This window comes from Pseudophryne corroboree, chromosome 2 (assembly GCF_028390025.1).
Source record: "Pseudophryne corroboree isolate aPseCor3 chromosome 2, aPseCor3.hap2, whole genome shotgun sequence".
NCBI classification, from domain to species: domain Eukaryota; kingdom Metazoa; phylum Chordata; class Amphibia; order Anura; family Myobatrachidae; genus Pseudophryne; species Pseudophryne corroboree.
In genome coordinates, this window is record NC_086445.1 from 170321454 (window position 1) to 170342526 (window position 21073).

The window sequence follows — 21073 nt, forward strand, 5'->3', positions numbered from 1 at the left end:
GACATTTCGAGGAAAAGGATTTTTATTATTTTTAAAACTAAGGGTGAGATACATACCAGCTCACACCATAAACAAGCCGTACAACATGGCATTTGTAAGTAAACCCAGTCAACGGCATAAACAAAAAACCAGCAACAGGCCGATTATAACCAAACACAACCAAAATCTACAACCACTACTGCAGAAAGAGTCCGCACAGGGACGGGCGCCCAGCATCCTCTACGGACTAAGAGAAAAGGATTTACCGGTAGGTATTAAAATCCTGTTTTCTTCTACGTCCTAGAGGATGCTGGGGACACTTCATAGACCATGGGGATTACACCAAAGCTTCAGATCGGGCGGGAGAGTGCGGATGACTTTGCAGCACCGATTGACCAAACAAGAGGTCCTCATCAGCCAGTGTAACAAACTTGTAGAACTTTGCAAAAGTGTTTGAACCCGACCAAGTAGCCGCACGGCAAAGCTGTAACGCCGAGACCCCACGGGCAGCCGCCCAAGATGAGCCCACCTTCCTGGTAGAATGGGCCTTAACAGATTTCGGTAACTGCAATCGAGCCGTAGAATGAGCCTGTTGAATCGTATTACAGATCCAATGCGCAATAGTCTGCTTGGAAGCAGGCGTCCCAATCTTATTGGGAGCATATAGGACAAACAGAGCCTCCGTTTTCCTAATCTGAGCCGTTCTGGCTACATAGATTTTCAAAGCCCTGACCACATCCAGAGACTTTGAGTCCACGAGGGCGCCAGTAGCCACTGGTACCACAATAGGTTGGTTCATGTGAAAAGCTGAGACCACCTTTGGCAGAAACTGCTGCCGAGTTCTCAACTCCGCTCTATCTTCATGGAAGATTAAATAGGGGCTCTTGTGAGACAAGGCCGCCAACTCAGATACTCCAAAGAAAAAAGCGCCCGTACCTTTAAATCCTGGGGAATTCCCTAATGCTGCATATATTGGAAAGAAGGGGAAATTTCCAACCCCTCAATACAAGATACAAACAACAAGACAATTACCAATAAGTGCGCAAAAGGGATGGATGTATTAATATAGATTGTAGATTTATTACTTCGATTAATAACCATAAAACATATCCTTAGAATAACCACATTTTGTTTAGCATTTAATGAAACAATCAATTAAAATATACATCTACCAATGTCCATAACAATACCTCATTTCAAGAGGCTTGAATAATAATCAGAGATTATGTCATGCTCCTATATAGTAGCTTGATGATACTTTATATTAAAATGTCAAATATTTATTGTTTCAAACTGCAGAAACTAAATTGATATTTGATACAATTTCCAGGCTGGCCAGCCTATTTGATAATTAAAAACTGTTGCGCTCACTCTATTTCCAGAAATGTATAGATATCCAGCAGCCAGTGAAAATATATGGTCATAAATTGACCGATTAAAGTACCTGTTATGTTCAAAGGTGAATTAATAGCTGTGCCGCAGAACTGTGGGGCCCATAGAAATATCTCTTGCCGTGAGACTAGATGGTCCTGTACAGAGGACCAAGAGTACAAGATTAGAACCCTTGCATAATCTGAGGGCACCAGAAGTTTGAAAAGCCGCCGTCTAGATGCAGATGCTGCCGGACGCTGTGCCACTCTGAGCCGCCGTTTGTCTGGGCACCAGGAGCTCATATGCCGTCGTCCGGATACAAGCGCTGCCGGAAGCTGTGCCGCTGTGAGCCGCCGTGTGTTGCACTGTCTGGGCTTCCCAGGCAGTGCAGCTGGTGAATCCGTTGTGGGCTCAGATAGTGCACAGGTGTCTATTTCAGGCTGCTGGCAGCTAGGGTAGCCTTAAAGGAAGTCGTCCAATGATAATAGGTAGATGCTCTATAATGGAAGGTCACTCAAATAGACGTATCTAAGGCGTTTCTCGACCTTGGCACTGGTCGTTTCATCAGAGAAGAGTAAGATAAAAACTCAGATACTCGCCAAGGCCAACAACATGACCACTTTCCAAGTGAGGAATTTTAATTCAACCTTCCGTAAAGGTTCAAACCAAGTAGATTGCAGGAATCGTAACACCACGTTGAGATCCCACGGTGCCACCGGAGGCACAAAAGGAGGCTGGATATGGAGCACCCCCTTCACGAAAGTCTGGACCTCAGGGAGGGAAGCCAATTCCTTTTGAAAAGAATATTGATAAGGCCGAAATTTGTACCTTAATGGAGCCTAGCTTAAGGCCCGCATCCACACCAGCTTGTAGAAAATGGAGAAAACGCCCCAGCTGAAACTCCTCCGTAGGGGCCTTCTTGGATTTACACCAAGACACATATTTTCTCCAAATACGGTGGTAATGCTTCGCTGTTACGTCTTTTCTAGCCTGAAGTAAAGTGGGGATAACTTCACTGGGGATCCCCTTTCGGGCTAGAATACGGCGTTCAACCGCCATGCCGTCAAACGCAGCCGCGGTAAGTCCTGGAACACGCACGGACCTTGCTGCAACAGGTCCTCTCGCAGAGGAAGAGGCCACGGATCTCCTATGATCAACTCCTGAAGATCCGGATACCAGGGTCTCTTAGGCCAGTCTGGGACAATGAGTGTTGCCGGAACTCTTGTACTTCTTACGATCCTTATCACCTTCGGTATGAGTGGAAGCGGCGGGAACACGTAGACAGACAGAAACACCCACGTTGCCACCAGGGCGTCCACCGCTATTGCTTGAGGGTCCCTTGACCTGAACCAATACCTCCGAAGCTTCTTGTTGAGGCGAGACGCCATCATGTCTACATGAGGAATTCCCCAGTGACTTGTCACTTCTGCGAAGACCTCTTGATGAAGACCCCACTCCCCTGGATGGAGATCGTGTCTGCTGAGGAAGTCTGCTTCCCAGTTGTCCACTCCTGGAATAAAGACCGCCGCCAGGGCGCTTACATGTCTTTCCGCCCAGCGGAGAACTTTTGTGGCCTCTGCCATCGTCGCTCTGCTCTTTGTTCCGCCCTGACGGTTTATGTACGCCACTGCTGTTATGTTGTCCGACTGAATCAAGACCGGCAGATCTTGAAGAAGATTTTCCGCTTGTCGAAGGCCGTTGTAAATGGCCCTCAACTCCAGAATGTTTATGTGCAGACAAGCCTCCTGACTTGACCATTTTCCCTGGAAATTTTCCCCTTGTGTGACTGCTCCCCATCCCCGGAGACTTGCATCCGTGGTTACCAGGACCCAATTCTGGATCCCGAACCTGCGTCCCTCTAGAAGGTGAGGACTGTGCAGCCACCACAGGAGAGAGATTCTGGTCCTGGAAGATAGGACTATTTTCCAGTGCATGAGTAGGTGAGACCCGGACCACTTGTCCAGCAGGTCCCACTGAAACACCCTGGCATGAAACCTGCCAAACGGAATGGCCTCGTAAGCCGCCACCATCTTTCCCAGCAACCACGTGCACTGATGAATCAACACTCTCGCCGGTTTCAGAATCCCTTTTACCATGTTCTGGATTTCCAGAGTTTTCTCCACCGGTAGAAAAACTCTCTGTAACTCCGTGTCCAGAACCATGCCCAGGAACGACAGCCGCGTTGTCGGAACCAACTGTGATTTTTGCAAATTTAGGAGCCAACCATGTTGCTGTAGAATCTTCAGGGAGAGCGCGATGTGCTCTAGTAAATTCTCCCTTGATCTCGCCTTTATCAGGAGATCATCCAAGTACGGGATAATTGTGACTCCTTGCTTGCGCAAGAGGACCATCATTTCCGCCATCACTTTTGTGAAGATCCTTGGAGCTGTGGAAAGCCAAAACGGCAACGTCTGAAATTGGTAATGACAATCCTGAACCGCAAACCTCAGGTACGCCTGATGCGGAGGGTAAATGGGGACGTGTAAGTACGCGTCCTTTTTGTCTACTGATACCATAAATCTCCTCCCTCCAGACTGGATATCACTGCCCGAAGAGATTCCATTTTTAATTTGAATCTCTTCAGATAGAAATTGAGAGACTTCAGAATCGGTCTGACCGAGCCATCTGGCTTCGGTACCATGAACAGGCTTGAATAAAAGCCTTTTCCTTGTTGTGACGGTGGTACTATGACAATGACCTGATGTAGACACAGCTTTTGTATGGCCGCGCATACCACTTCCCTTTCCGGGAGAGAAGCTGGCAAGGCTGACTTGAAACTCCAGCCTGTAACCTTGGGTTACAATGTCTAAAACCCAAGGATCCAGGCCCGAGCGAACCCAGACCTGACAGAAGAGCTTGAGACGTGACCCCACTGGACTGGACTCCTGTAGAGGAGCCCCAGCGTCATGCGGAGGGTTTTGCAGTAGCCGTGGAGAGCTTCTGCTCCTGGGAACCTGCCACCGCAGGTGATCTTTTTCCCCTTCCCCTACCTCTAGTAGCAAGGAAGGAGCCCCCTCGCCCTCTTTTGTACTTATTGGGCCGACAGGACTGCATCTGATAGTGAGGCATTTTCTTCTGCTGTGCAGGGACATAAGGTAGAAATGATGACTTACCCGCAGTAGCCGTAGATACCAGGTCCGCGAGGCCGTCACCACAAGACACCACCTTTATACGGCAGAGTCTCCATATTTTTCTTCGAATCAGCATCAGTATTCCATTGTCGAATCCACAATGCCCTCCTAGCCGAGACTGACATGGCATTGGCCTTTGATCCCAAAATGCCAATATCCCTTGCAGCGTCTTTCAGATACCCTGCACCGTCCCTTATGTAACTTAAAGTTACGAGAATGCTATCCCTGTCCAGGGTATCAATTTCAGAGGATAAATTATCTGCCCATTTTTCAATAGCGCTACTCACCCATGCCGACGCCACGGTAGGTCTGAGCAGCGTACACGTAGCGACATAGATCGATTTCAATGTGCTTTCCTGTCGACGATCCACAGGATCCTTCAGGGCTGCCGTGTCCGGACTCGGAAGAGCCACCTTTTTGGACAGTCGGGATAAGGCTTTGCCCACAGAGGGGGTTGATTCCCACACTTTCCGGTCCCCCGAGGGAAAAGGATATGTCATCAGAATTCTCTTGGGAATCAAAAACTTTTTGTCAGGATTTTCCCAAGCCTTTTCAAAAAGAGTATTCAGTTCATGAGAGGGAGGGAACGTTACCTCAGGTTTCTTACCCTTATACATGCAGACCCTCGTATCAGGAACCTCAGGGTCCTCCGTAATATTCAACACGTCCTTTATCGCCACAATCATGTACTGAATATTTTTAGCCAGCTTAGGAGTCAATCTGGTATCATTATAGTCGACACAGGAATCAGAATCCGTGTCGGTATCTGTGCCCACTAACTCGGCAAATGAACGTTTCTGTGACCCCAAAGGGGTTTGTGACAATGCATCCTCCATGGACCTTCTCCATTCTCTGTGCTGTGACTCAGATTTATCAAATCTCTTATTTAACAAAGCCACATTAGCATTCAAAACACTCAACATATTCATCCAATCAGGAGTCAGCGGTGCCGACGGGGTCACACCCACAGCCTGTACTGTCTCCACTCCTACTTCCTCCTGGGAAGAGCATTCAGCCTCAGACATGCCAACACCCGTGCACCGACACCACCAAACACACTGGGCTATATGGAACAGACCCACACTAAGCCTGTCAGGGAGACAAAAAGGGAGTTTGCCAGCACCCACCCCAGCGCCAACTATGTTCTGAAGTGTGCAATACACAGCCCCAGAGATGTCAGCGCTTTTCTTATAAGAAATACAATAATAAGCACCAAATAAACTGTGCCCCCCGTTTTTCCAGTTACTTGTGACAGTGGAGAGGAAGGCTCAGCGTCTGCAGCTCTGTGAAGAGAAAAATGGCGCTGGTTAGTGCTGTGAGGGCTAAGCCATGCCCCCTCAATGGTGTGCTTCAGTCCCTCTTCCTGTAAAAATATATTTATACTGGCGGGGGTATAATATGTGCCCAGGCACCCATATGTCTTTTGCCAGTGCCAATCTGAGGTTTCCTGCTGCCCAGGGCTGCCCCCCCTGCACCCAACAGTGCCGCTGTGTATGAGCCAGGCGCGCAGCGCGACCGTCGCGCGGTACCTCAGTCAGCGTCTGCCGTCTCTGAAGTCTTCTTCACTTCTGTACTCACCCGGCTTCTTTCTTCTGGCTCTGCAGGGGGGGTAGACGGCGCGGCTCCGGGAACGAGCATCTAGCACGGCTAGCGATCAGACCCTCTGGAGCTAATGGTGTCCAGTAGCCTAAAAAGCAGATCCTTTGAACTCATTAGAAGTAGGTCTGCTTCTCTCCCCTCAGTCCCACGATGCAGGGAGCCTGTTGCCAGCAGTGCTCCCTGAAAATCAAAAACCTAACTAAGTCTTTCTCAGAGAAACTCAGGAGAGCTCCTCTGTTAGTGTCCAGTCTCTCTGGGCACAGAAATCTAACTGAGGTCTGGTGGAGGGGCATAGAGGAGCCAGTTCACACCCAGTAAAAGTCTTAGAGAGTGCCCATGTCTCCTGCGGATCCCGTCTATACCCCATGGTCTATGAAGTGTCCCCAGCATCCTCTAGGACGTAGGAGAAAATAGATTAGAATAAACAAATGCTCTAAATCCCCCCAACCGTCACTTACCAGATATGTGCAGTGCCTCCTCACTTCTTCAGGTCGAGGCAGCAGTCTGTCACACGTGGGTCTCTATCAGTGATTGTGCGGGACAGGACTCGGAGCTGATAGTGTGGTTTCCGCTCACCACCGTGCCTGCGCGTCTCCTTCCAGATCAGTCCTGTGTCCCGCCACTCAACTCAAATGGGCGTCGAGCTGTCACCATCTTGGGGGGACATGGTGATATACACACAGGGGCCTGAAAGGGACATAGTGACACATACTGGGCCCTGGGACGGTACAAGAGGAGACACACACTTTACCTTGGAGGTTTAAGGGGGAGACATGGCATACACACCCTTCAGCTTGGAGGGGGGGACATGGCATACACACACTTCAGCTTGGAGGGGGGGGGGGACATGGCATACACACACTACAGCTAGGAAGGGGAGGGGGGACATGACACACACTTTAGCTAGGAGGGGGTACATGGCACACACTTTAGCAAGGAGGGGGGACACGGCACACACTTTAGCTAGGAGGAGGAGGGGGGACACGGCACACACTTTAGCTAGGAGGGGGGGACATGGCATATACACACTTCAGCTTGGAGGGGGGGACATGACATACACACACTTAAGCTAGGAAGGGGCATGACACACACTTTAGCTAGGAGGGGGGGACATGGCACACACTTTAGCAAGGAGGGGGAGGGGGGACACGGCACACACTTAATACCCCTTTTCCACTAGCTTTTTAAACATGGGTAAATGCGCAGAGGCGCGCATTTACCCGTGTTTTTCCCTAGTGGAAAAGGGTCCCCCTGCAAATTCCCGGATCAAGTGATCCAGTAAGCTGTCTAGTGTGAACGGGAGCCGTGTCGAGGTGACATGGCTCCCGTTCACAGTGTATGTGAGGGCGGCGCTGGGAGATCATGTGATCTCCCAGTGCCGCCCCTGCCGCGTCACTAGCAGCATCACCAACCCGGCGACATGGCTGCACCCGTGATACACAGTGGAAAAGGGGTATTAGCTAGGAGGGGGGGGGGACACGGCACACACTTTAGCAAGGAGGGGGAGGGTGGACACGGCACACACTTTAGCTAGGAGGGGGGGGGACATGGCACACACTTTAGCTAGGAGGGGGAGGGGGGGGACACGGCACACACTTTAGCTAGGAGGGGGAGGGGGGGACATGGCACACACTTTAGTTAGGGGGGGGGGACACGGCACACACATTAGTTAGTAGGGGGTGGGGGGACACAGTAGACAGATCTGCCGTTCCACTCTTCCCCCTCCTCCCTGTACCGCTGCTAGTGCACTCCTGTCTTCCGCTCTCCCCACTCCTCCATGTACCGTTGCTGCTGTACTGTGTCTTCCGGCTCTGCCTGTGTGTGACAGGCGCCGGACTGGCAGCGGCAGCAAGGACAGTGCTGCACTAGTCGGCACCGTGAGTAAGGAGGCAGGGAGGGGGGAGCCGCTCTTAATCAAATCAGCGCCGCATCCTGGGCATCTCGGCGCCGCCGCAGCTGGAGCAGTACCTGACTGGTCCCACCGCTTCTCCCGGCCGCGTCTATGTGTTTGGACCAGCGGATTCAGCATTGGATCCGCTGTCCAATCACTGGTGCCTCGCTAGCAGGGGCGTGCTTTCCCTGCCAGCGAGGCACTTGTATAAGTGTCGCATTCCACTCTTTTTGTAATGGGCTTTTACAGCCCAGCGCATGGCCCCGCCCCCCGCTTTGTCCCCGTTCCCACTGGCTACGGGAGGCACTACTTACTAGTGCCTCCCAAACTTATTACATGGACTACAATAATTATAATAATATAAAGTGGATACATATGACACAGAATATGTGTCTTATGTATCTGCTTTGTTTTATTTTAATCATTGACAGGGGAGGCACTGCCTCCCCTGACTGCACATCCCTGTGATGCTTGCTATGTGCTCAGACATGCACTGTCAAGTGTGGGACCTTATATAGACAGGTGTGTGCCTTCCCAAATCACGTCCAATCAACTGAATTTACCACAGGTTGACTTCAATTAAGCTGTAGGAACATCTCAAGTATGATCAGTGGAAACAGGATGCACCTGGGCTCAATTTTGAGCTTCATGGCAAAGGCTGTGAATACTTATGTACACGTGATTTCTTAGTTTTTTATTTTTAATAAATTTGCAAAAATCACAAAAAAAATTACGTTGTCATTATGGAGTATTGTGCGTAGAATTTTGAGGGAAAAAATAAATGTATTCTATTTTGGAATAAGGCTGTAACATAACAAAATGTGGAAAAAGTGAAGCGCTGTAAATACTTTCCAGATGCACTGTATTTATCTATACTAATTTTACTTATTTATTAATAACTTGAGTTTTTTTTAAGTATTTATTTTATTACAAAGAACTAATTTAGCATTAGACTGATGTTTAGTGATGCTTCCTTGGTTATTTACAAAGTAGTGCTAGCAATGAACTAGAAGAGTTGTACTGATCTAATGGGTATATTTAGTCATTTTGTGCCCTGCAGATTACTGACAAATAAAGTGACATAACCTCTTCAAGCCTACCTGCATTAGATAGTGCGTAGCCATGACAGACACAAACATATGTACACACACACACACACACACACACACACACACACACACACACAATATAATGGAGCTTGCCAATGCACAGTGCAATTTATATAGGACACTTTGATATGCTTTGAGGCTAAATTAAATTGTTGTCATTTAACACTCAAGGGGTTTATTTGCTAAATGACACTTTAACAAATCCTCATTGTTTTGCAGCTATGCTACAGCATTAAAGGTGACATAATAGAAGGAAATATAAGCTTTAAATACCATATCAAAAACACTGAAGATCAGAAGTTTTTGAAAGCGATGTTTACTATATAAACCCTGAAGCATACTTGCCTACCTGACCCTCTCCATGAGGGAGAAAATGCTCTGTTCCTGGACTTTCCTGGTAATGTATGATTGCCATCACCAGTGGTGAAACACCTTTCTTATCAATTAACTAGCTCACCACAGGTGATGGCAATCATACATTACCAGGAAAGTCCAGGAACAGAGCATTTTCTCCATCATGGAGAGGGTCAGGTAGGCGAGTATGCCCTGAAGTCTCTCACTAGAAAATCAGGGCACATAAAGGCAAAGCATTACAGATGCTCAGTAAAAGTAAAAAAAACAACTTAAAAATAGGTGTTGACGTATTTTGCACTAATTTTTCTACATCAGTTCTCATGATGATGTAAAGGAGAGATAGCACCAACGCTGGCAGACACTGACTTACCCCAGTTTTGTTAGCTGCACGTATCCGGAAGCTGTACACCTTCCCTGGGAGAAGGCCGCACACAATGTGCTCTAATTCACTTCCTTGGTATACATCTCTCTGTTCACCTTCACAAGTAGTCATCTCCAGGTTATAGCAGGTGACTGAAGACCCCCCATCTGCCAGAGGGGGCGCTGTGAGTAACATATAAAATGCATAAGCGCATGTTGGGAGGAAACTACACGCCAATTTGTCTTTTAGATACTAGCGGCTTTAGAAAACTTCATCCTTTTCCCAGCTCATTTAGCAGTCATCTCTAGACAACAAATCAAGCTAATAGAAACCTACAGTTGTGTCCTCATACATCTAGCCTCAATACGCCGCGCAACGCGAGATGCCTGGTGCGAGTGAGATACCAGGTCCAGTGCAACCTGGCATGTTAGTCACAATGCCTGTGGCTGCTACACTGTAGCACTTCACATACCTATTCAGAGACTCAGTCATACAGATATGTAAGTGTCGCATATCAGTTTAATCAGTACAGTAACCTGGTGCGCCATAGCTGGCGACAGCAGTCTCATGGGGCATGGCGCACCAAGAGTAGTTGTTTGTTGCACGACTGCGGCAATGATGTATGAGGACACAGCTGTATACCTATTCATGGACTTTGAGATTCACAGATGTGTCTATAGATACCAAGCCTCAATACACCAAGCAGAACGAGACACCCAATGTGAGTGAGCCGCGCCGAGCAGTGTAGCGCAGCAGCTTTTTCTTTAAAATTGTGTCTTACTCGCACAACCAAAGATGCAGCAAAACTCCACTTAGTCTGTACGGAGGTGACACACAACGCAACTTGTCATGTAAAAAAGCCGCAGCAGCTGCATCGTAGCGCTTCGTATACAGATGCACTTCATACACAGATGTACAAATGTCACCTATCCAATCAATCTGCAGTTTTGCTGCATTTGAGTCATGCAAGACTTGGTGCATGAGAAGGGCTATTTTGCACTACTGCGACACATCTGTAGCCACACCATGGGAATTTTTCATAAAATATGCATACTGTGCCATACTAATAATGAGTACTTAGAATACTATTAATGAAGTAAGACGCAAAATTCAGGAAAAAGTACGTAATCTGAGTAAAAAAGCAAAAGACATTATGTGATGTGGATCTAGTTGCCATTGTGCAAACATTACCCCATCGTAATTGCACTTCTCTTGCCCGCGGTCTTCCTTGGAGTCTCGGTGGCTGGCAAGGGCCAGGGAATACAGCTGGGGTCTGCACCACCAGAGTGTCTGAAGACTGGAGAGTGAGAAAAGCAGAACACAGAAGATGACAAATGGAGATCTCCAACTACAGTACTTTGTACACTGGAACTAAAGGTGGCCACACACACACACACACACACACACACACACACACACACACACACACACACACACACACACACACACACACACACACACACACACACACACACACACACACACACACACACACACACAATGTGGTACAAATTAAACCCTAACCACACAGATCAGAGTAAGGATAGGCTGGAGTATCAGGGCAGCACACTTTTAGAAAAATGTAATAACCAATGCAAGCAATATGTGTCATTTCTGTGTTTGGTGGGAAATGTTGCAACACTAAACATCGCAGGCAATTCCAAAAGAAGCACTAGAGGTCTCCTTTAAACTAACCATTGTTCTCAGGCATAACATAGATGCCAAGGAAATTTAATAGATGTATGCAAATCCTTTACATGTTGCTGTTCATGTTTGACAGCTGCTAAGAGCAAATATGAACTAGTTTGCACTTCGCTTTTCCATTTCCTTATTAAATAAAGCTAGCAGACTGTGTAGCTCTGCATCTAGCTACATTACCAGACAGTGATTTTCACAGTTTAATAATCCAAATCAGAACATACACAATCCATGGGACCCCTACACACCAAATCAAGGATTGGACCCCTTAACATGATAATTCTGCAAGCAACCATACACCCCTTAACACCCCAGTGTCCACTATGGCATGCACTGTATGCCCCTAATAATCCTTGACTGCCTCAAGTTATGAATGTACCCTACAGAAATGTATACCAAGCTAAGCATTATGCTGGTGTCATATAAACTGATAAAATAAAATTAACTGTTAAGCATACCAGGAAAACATATCCAGGCTCTAAACCCTTCTCAAACTCGGTCCACATGGAACCCTAACAGTGCTTTACAGATCATCAAGCCGGAGCACAGGTGTGTTAACACAATAGATCTACAGGTGGCAGTAATTATTACTGTGGATACCATGAAAACACGCACTGTTAAGCTGGGTACACACTGGCTGACATATCGGCATTTCACAGACATATCGCATTGGCCCTGCAGCACAGCTGATGGGTGATATATCTGCAGATATATCGGCGCATCGTGCCACGTGTACAGCCGGTCGTACTGGGTGCCAATTTCATAGCTGGCAAGGCAAATTCAAATGCCTGCCCAGCTGCATGACAGTGACTGACAAATCGAGCGGCCTATCGGTGTGTACACTTACCTTGATTGGCCACTCGATTGGCAAGAAGGTGGGTCCACAGACATATCTATCAGGTGTGTACCCAGCCTTAGGGTTCCATGAGGGCTGAGTTACAGATTACAGTCCAATTAATTAAGAATGTATCAAATTCCCCTCTCTACAGCCTTCCTGAGGTATACTAAAACTTACTAAGTGCAGATGATGGGATTTGCAGTAGAGCCCAACTTATAGAAGAGAGACCAAAGAGTGTCCCATTGTACACATTTCTGCAGTCACAGAAGGAACATTTGGAAGTAAAGCAGATATTTCAGTGAAACTGTGAAAGCAGTGGATCTTTTAATACAACAAACCCCATACGGTAAATTGATGAACTTAGGAATCATTACCGGGCTCTGTCCGCTTTCATTGACACAGTAAACATGAAACCGGTAGGCGCAGCCTGGGTTCAGGTGGTCACACAGATGCTCCCGTGCTGTACCGCTGTACACAATGTCCCACTTGCTTTCTGTAAAGATTACATTGGTGTTTGTTATGAACCATTGTTCTGCGGATAGCTATGATGCTTTCCTAGAATGACTCAATTTGTCAATAACATAACAAAACATCAAAGCTTCCTGGAATCTATTTAATAAACTGAAAAGTGTAACGATAGACTAACTGAAAGGAAACCTCACATAATATGTACTGTACACATTAATTAACACAGGCAATCTAACAATGTGGTTAAAGTGTGGAATTTGAATTGATCATATGCAGTGAATAGCTTCAGACGAGCAGACAACAAATTACAATGATATGAGGTACAGAGATAGGTCATATACAACAAGCAGTACATAAAAGCACGGACGCCATACAAAGATAAAGTAAGGCACAAGAGTAAACCTAAATAATGATACCATACAAAGTACAAAAGGGGGAAAATAATAAGAATTTACTTACCGATAATTCTATTTCTCATAGTCCGTAGTGGATGCTGGGGACTCTGAAAGGACCATGGGGAATAGCGGCTCCGCAGGAGACTGGGCACAAAGTAAAAGCTTTAGGACTAGCTGGTGTGCACTGGCTCCTCCCCCTATGACCCTCCTCCAAGCCTCAGTTAGGATACTGTGCCCGGACGAGCGTACACAATAAGGAAGGATTTTGAATCCCGGGTAAGACTCATACCAGCCACACCAATCACACCGTACAACTTGTGATCTGAACCCAGTTAACAGCATGATAACAGAAGGAGCCTCTGAAAAGATGGCTCACAACAACAATAACCCGATTTTTGTAACAATAACTATGTACAAGTAATGCAGACAATCCGCACTTGGGATGGGCGCCCAGCATCCACTACGGACTATGAGAAATAGAATTATCGGTAAGTAAATTCTTATTTTCTCTAACGTCCTAGTGGATGCTGGGGACTCCGAAAGGACCATGGGGATTATACCAAAGCTCCCAAACGGGCGGGAGAGTGCGGATGACTCTGCAGCACCGAATGAGAGAACTCCAGGTCCTCCTCAGCCAGGGTATCAAATTTGTAGAATTTAGCAAACGTGTTTGCCCCTGACCAAGTAGCTGCTCGGCAAAGTTGTAAAGCCGAGACCCCTCGGGCAGCCGCCCAAGATGAGCCCACTTTCCGTGTGGAATGGGCTTTTATAGATTTTGGCTGTGGCAGGCCTGCCACAGAATGTGCAAGCTGAATTGTACTACAAATCCAACGAGCAATCGTCTGCTTAGAAGCAGGAGCACCCAGCTTGTTGGGTGCATACAGGATAAACAGCGAGTCAGATTTTCTGACTCCAGCCGTCCTGGAAACATATATTTTCAGGGCCCTGACTACGTCCAGCAACTTGGAATCCTCCAAGTCCCTAGTAGCCGCAGGCACCACGATAGGTTGGTTTAAGTGAAATGCTGAAACCACCTTAGGGAGAAATTGAGGACGAGTCCTCAATTCTGCCCTGTCCGTATGAAAAATTAGGTAAGGGCTTTTATAGGATAAAGCCGCCAATTCTGATACACGCCTGGCTGAAGCCAGGGCTAACAGCATTACCACTTTCCAAGTGAGATACTTCAAGTCCACAGTGGTGAGTGGTTCAAACCAATGTGATTTTAGGAATCCCAACACTACATTGAGATCCCAAGGTGCCACTGGAGGCACAAAAGGAGGCTGTATATGCAGTACTCCCTTGACAAACGTCTGAACTTCAGGTACAGAAGCTAGTTCTTTTTGGAAGAATATCGACAGGGCCGAAATTTGAACCTTAATGGACCCTAATTTGAGGCCCATAGACAGTCCTGTTTGCAGGAAATGCAGGAATCGACCCAGTTGAAATTCCTCCGTAGGGGCCTTCCTGGCCTCGCACCACGCAACATATTTACGCCAAATACGGTGATAATGTTGTACGGTTACATCCTTCCTGGCTTTGATCAGGGTAGGGATGACTTCATCCGGAATGCCTTTTTCCTTCAGGATCCGGCGTTCAACCGCCATGCCGTCAAACGCAGCCGCGGTAAGTCTTGGAACAGACATGGTCCCTGCTGGAGCAGGTCCTGTCTTAGAGGTAGAGGCCACGGGTCTTCCGTGAGCATCTCTTGAATTTCCGGGTACCAAGTCCTTCTTGGCCAATCCGGAGCCACGAGTATAGTCTTTACTCCTCTCCTTCTTATGATTCTCAGTACTTTTGGTATGAGAGGAAGAGGAGGGAACACATACACTGACCGGTACACCCACGGTGTTACCAGAGCGTCCACAGCTATTGCCTGAGGGTCCCTTGACCTGGAACAATATCTGTCCAGTTTTTTGTTGAGGCGAGACGCCATCATGTCCACCTTTGGTTTTTCCCAACGGTTTACAATCATGTGGAAGACTTCCGGGTGAAGTCCCCACTCCCCCGGGTGAAGATCGTGTCTGCTGAGGAAGTCTGCTTCCCAGTTGTCCACTCCCGGAATGAACACTGCTGACAGTGCTATCACATGATTTTCCGCCCAGCGAAGAATCCTTGCCACTTCCGTCATTGCCCTCCTGCTTCTTGTGCCGCCCTGTCTGTTTACGTGGGCGACTGCCGTGATGTTGTCCGACTGGATCAATACTGGCTGACCCTGAAGCAGAGGCCTTGCCTGACTTAGGGCATTGTAAATGGCCCTTAGTACCAGGATATTTATGTGAAGTGACGTTTCCATGCTTGACCACAAGCCCTGGAAATTTTTTCCCTGTGTGACTGCTCCCCAGCCTCTCAGGCTGGCATCCGTGGTCACCAGGACCCAATCCTGAATGCCGAATCTGCGGCCCTCTAGGAGATGAGCACTCTGTAACCACCACAGGAGAGACACCCTTGTCCTTGGAGACAGGGTTATCCGCTGATGCATTTGAAGATGCGATCCGGACCATTTGTCTAGCAGATCCAACTGAAAAGTTCTTGCGTGGAATCTGCCGAATGGAATCGCTTCGTAAGAAGCCACCATCTTTCCCAGGACCCTTGTGCACTGATGCACTGACACCTGGCCTGGTCTTAGGAGTTTCCTGACTAGGTCGGATAACTCCCTGGCTTTCTCTTCCGGGAGAAACACCTTTTTCTGTACTGTGTCCAGAATCATCCCTAGGAACAGCAGACGTGTCGTCGGAATCAGCTGCGATTTTGGAATATTTAGAATCCATCCGTGCTGTCGTAGTACTATTTGCGATAGTGCTACTCCGACCTCTAACTGTTCTCTGGACCGTGCCCTTATCAGGAGATCGTCCAAGTAAGGGATAATTAAGACGCCTTTTCTTCGAAGAAGAATCATCATTTCGGCCATTACCTTGGTAAAGACCCGGGGTGCCGTGGACAATCCAAACGGCAGCGTCTGAAACTGATAGTGACAGTTCTGTACCACAAACCTGAGGTACCCTTGGTGAGAAGGGCAAATTGGGACATGGAGGTAAGCATCCTTGATGTCCAGAGACACCATATAGTCCCCTTCTTCCAGGTTCGCTATCACTGCTCTGAGTGACTCCATCTTGAACTTGAACCTTTTTATGTAAGTGTTCAAGGTTTTCAGATTTAAAATTGGTCTCACCGAGCCGTCCGGCTTCGGTACCACAAACAGCGTGGAGTAATACCCCTTTCCCTGTTGTAGGAGGGGTACCTTGATTATCACTTGCTGGGAATACAGCTTGTGAATGGCTTCCAATACCGCCTCCCTGTCGGGGGTAGACGTTGGTAAAGCAGACTTCAAGAACCGGCGAGGGGGAGACGTCTCGAATTCCAATTTGTACCCCTGAGATACTACCTGCAGGATCCAGGGGTCCACTTGCGAGTGAGCCCACTGTGCGCTGAAATTCTTAAGACGGGCCCCCACCGTGCCTGAGTCCGCTTGTAAGGCCCCAGCGTCATGCTGAGGACTTGGCAGAAGCGAGGGGAGGGCTTCTGGTCGTGGGAAGAAGCTGTCTGTTGTAGTCTTTTTCCCCTTCCTCTGCCCCGGGGCAGATATGAGTGGCCTTTTGCCCGCTTGCCCTTATGGGGACGAAAGGACTGAGCCTAAAAAGGCGGTATCTTTTTCTGCTGCGAGGTGACTTGGGGTAAAAAGGTGGATTTCCCAGCCGTTGCCGTGGCCACCAGGTCCGATAGACCGCCCCCAAATAACTCCTCCCCTTTATACGGCAATACTTCCATATGCCGTTTGGAATCCGCATCCCCTGACCACTGTCGCGTCCATAATCCTCTTCTGGCAGAAATGGACATCGCACTTACTCTTGATGCCAGAGTGCAAATGTCTCTCTGTGCATCTCGCATATATAGGAATGCATCCTTTAAATGCTCTATAGTCAATAATATATTGTCCCTGTCCAGGGTATCAATATTTTCAGTCAGGGAATCCGACCAAGCCACCCCAGCACTGCACATCTAGGCTGAGGCGATTGCTGGTCGCAGTATAACACCAGTATGTGTGTATATACTTTTAAGGATATTTTCCAGCCTCCTATCTGCTGGCTCCTTAAGGGCGGCCGTTTCTGGAGACGGTAACGCCACTTGTTTTGATAAGCGTGTGAGCGCCTTATCCACCCTAGGGGGTGTTTCCCAACGAGCCCTAACCTCTGGTGGGAAGGGATATAGTGCCAATAATTTTTTAGAAATTAGCAGTTTTCTGTCGGGGGTAACCCACGCTTCATCACACACTTCATTCAATTCATCTGATTCAGGAAAAACTACGGGTAGTTTTTTCACACCCCACATAATACCCCTTTTTGTGGTACTTGCAGTATCAGAGATGTGCAAAACCTCCTTCATTGCCGTGATCATGTAACGTGTGGCCCTACTGGAAAATACGTTTGTTTCTTCACCGTCGACACTGGAGTCAGTGTCTGTGTCCGTGTCGACCCACTGAGGTAACGGGCGTTTAATAGCCCCCGACGGTGTTTGAGACGCCTGGACAGGCACTAACTGAGCTGCCGGCTGTCTCATGTCGTCAACAGTTTTCTGTAACGTGCCGACACTGTCACGTAATTCCTTAATTACGGCCATCCATTCAGGTGTCGACTCCCTAGGGGGTGACATCACCATTATAGGCAATTGCTCCGCCTCCACATCATTTTCCTCCTCATACATGTCGACACACACGTACCGACACCCAGCACACACACAGGGAATGCTCTGATAGAGGACAGGACCCACTTAGCCCTTTGGGGAGACAGAGGGAGAGTTTGCCAGCACACACCAGAGCGCTATATATGTATAGGGACAACCTTACAATAAGTGTCTATCCCTTATAGCTGCTTATATCTGTTATTTTGCCAAATAAGTGCCCCCCTCTCTTTTTTACCCTGTTTCTGTAGTTGCAGGATGCAGGGGAGATTCTGGGAGCCTTCCTACCAGCGGAGCTGTGTGGGAAAAATGGCGCTGTGTGCTGAGGAGATAGGCCCCGCCCCCTTCACGGCGGGCTCTTCTCCCGCTTTTTTCTGGAAAACTGGCAGGGGTTAAATACATCCATATAGCCCAGGAGCTATATGTGATGTATTTTTCGCCAACTAAGGTAAATTCATTGCTTCCCAGGACGACCCCCCCCAGCGTCCTGCACCCTCAGTGACCGGAGTGTTTAGTGTGCTGAGAGCAATGGCGCACAGCTGCAGTGCTGTGCGCTACCTTATGAAGACAGGAAAGTCTTCTGCCGCCGATTTATGGACCTCTTCTTGCTTCAGCATCTGTAAGGGGGCCGGCGGCGCGGCTCCGGGACCCATCCATGGCTGGGCCTGTGATCGTCCCTCTGGAGTTAATGTCCAGTAGCCTAAGAAACCCAATCCACTCTGCACGCAGGTGAGTTTGTTTCTCTCCCCTAAGTCCCTCGATGCAGTGAGCCTGTTGCCAGCAGGTCTCACTGAAAATAAAAAACCTATTTAAACTTTTACTCTAAGCAGCTCAGGAGAGCCACCTAGATTGCACCCTTCTCGTTCGGGCACAAAATCTAACTGAGGCTTGGAGGAGGGTCATAGGGGGAGGAGCCAGTGCACACCAGCTAGTCCTAAAGCTTTTACTTTGTGCCCAGTCTCCTGCGGAGCCGCTATTCCCCATGGTCCTTTCGGAGTCCCCAGCATCCACTAGGACGTTAGAGAAATTTTAATATTAATAAATGATTATGTTGTTATATTAATTAGATAATCTACATATACATACACACACAGATGAAGCAGTTATAGCATGGACTAGCAATGGAGTACTGAGGAGCAGCTACAGGTGATAATCCTGATTAACACAGCTTTATCTTAGTCTATGTATGAATATATACACTTAAAGGGGGGTACACACGGAGAGATCCGTGTTTAAAATCTAAGCAATCTGACTAGACTGCTTAGATTTTAAGCACGGATCTGTCATGTGTATGCCCCCCAGCGATAGTGGTGCTAGATTGAGCCTCTAGCGGGTCGTTCACTTCAGCGCTGTGTGAAGTGAGCGCCCCCCTCACTCAGAACACATCTCACATCTGTGCTGAGCGGGGGAAAGATGCGTGCTGAGCGGTCTGTGTTAAGATCACTCTGCACACATCTCTCCCGTCAGTACTGGCCTTTACAGTACCAACTCCCAAAATCTGATTAGGACTTGATCCACCTTACCCTGCACAAAAATGTGAAGACATAACTTATTTTGTAATGGTGTTTATACTGTCGGTACAGTGCGCCTTGTGTATATTATTGTGACTTTAAAAACAACAGTAAGGTGTTAATATTTCTAATGCAGACTGCTCACAGCATGTACTCTATGTGTAACGCTGCGACACACAGGAAATTGCATGTTATACTGTTGGAGTGTATAATGTGCATTCTAACGTGTGTATCATCACTATTTGCCAGTGATGTGTAATGGGCTTTTAAGAGTTACCACTGAGAAATAAGCAGAAGATCCTGCTCCTTTCCTGCAGATGCAAATACCTGCGGAAATCATCTGACCTGCAGGTAAGAGCTACTGTATAGTACCACTGTAATCTGTCCCTACATTATCTGTCCTGTGTTCAACACAACGCACAAGTCAATGCTTTGTCTGCTGCCTTGTAGTCCTGACCTAAGTTATCAGAATGTATTAGCTATATAAAAGGTACTGTGTGATTTAAGGGTATATCACATTAAACGTTAGTGGTCCAACAAACCACTATAATGAAACTGCCATGTACAAAATAAATACTACCAAATCTAAACTCCATGCTATTAATATTTCTAAAGCTGATTTTAAAAAATTACAGACTAAATTGAAATATGTGAGAAGGGAGTCTATATCCTATCTTGGTATGCAAGTCCTGGCTAAAATCAAGACATATCTGACACTAATCTATTACCTTTAAATCTCCACATTTACCAAATAATACATGGATAAATTACAAGGTCTGTTGGCTGGACTGATTAGCAATTTTAAAATGATGCTAATCCCTAGACTAATCCATACATAGCACCTAACAAATGTAGGGACAAAGGAGGTCATTCCGAGTTGAACGCTCGCTAGCAACTTTATGCTGTGCTGCGATCAGATAGTCGCCGCCTATGGGGGAGTGTATTTTCAGTTTGCAAGTGTGCAAACGCTTTTGCAGCAGATGGCACAAAAAAGTTTGTTGCAGTTTCTGAGTAGCTCTGGACCTACTCAGCCGCTGCAATCACTTAAGTCTCTTTGGTCCCGGAATTGACGTCAGATACCCGCCCTGCAAACCTTGCGATCGGCTGTGCGAATGGATTCTTCGTTAAATCCATCGCCCAGCACTGATCCTCTTTGCACCCGTACGAAGCGCCTGCACATTGCGGTGCATATGCAAGCGCAGTTTTGCCGAGTTTTAACCTGATCGCAGCGCTGCAAAAAGTTGCTAGAGAGCGATCAACTTGGAATGACCCCCAAAATTCACATAATAACATCCACTAGCATTTGGACACAGAAAACCCCCAAATGGTAATAGGATAGGTATCTTTAAATCTGATTAATAGAATGTAATCTATTTCTGCTGTGTTTGAAGTAGTCTCAGTATAATTGTGTGTTTTCCCTTCCTCTATACCGTTTAATTTCCCCCCTTCCGATCCATACTGTTCTGTAAACTTCATTTCTCAATACAAACTGCCAGGTATTAATGTTAAACAAAACAAAAACAAAGTAAGCATCAAAGAAGAACCAGTCATAGTCACATACTAAGAAGTGCTGCAATAGCCTCATAGCTAATCTGACGTAAAAGACAAACAAATGGGGAGAGATTTGGCCCTTACAACTGCATTCAGTCCTTGATGCTAATACAAACACGAATGCTCCAAATCAAACCGCAAAA

General features: G+C 47.3%; 1 protein-coding gene across 5 annotated transcripts in view; it reads right to left on the minus strand.

Annotated features, from left to right (window-relative positions):
- The window catches only part of FNDC3A (fibronectin type III domain containing 3A), a 591400-nt gene that overhangs the window by 59217 nt on the left and 511110 nt on the right, over window positions 1-21073 (minus strand). For all 5 annotated transcript variants that reach the window (XM_063952008.1, XM_063952009.1, XM_063952010.1 and 2 more), the window contains 3 exons: window positions 12706-12824; window positions 10987-11092; window positions 9805-9977 (listed from right to left, as the gene is read on the minus strand). In XM_063952008.1, coding sequence (XP_063808078.1) covers window positions 9805-9977; window positions 10987-11092; window positions 12706-12824 — 398 coding nt within the window. The remainder of the gene's footprint in view (window positions 1-9804; window positions 9978-10986; window positions 11093-12705; window positions 12825-21073) is intronic.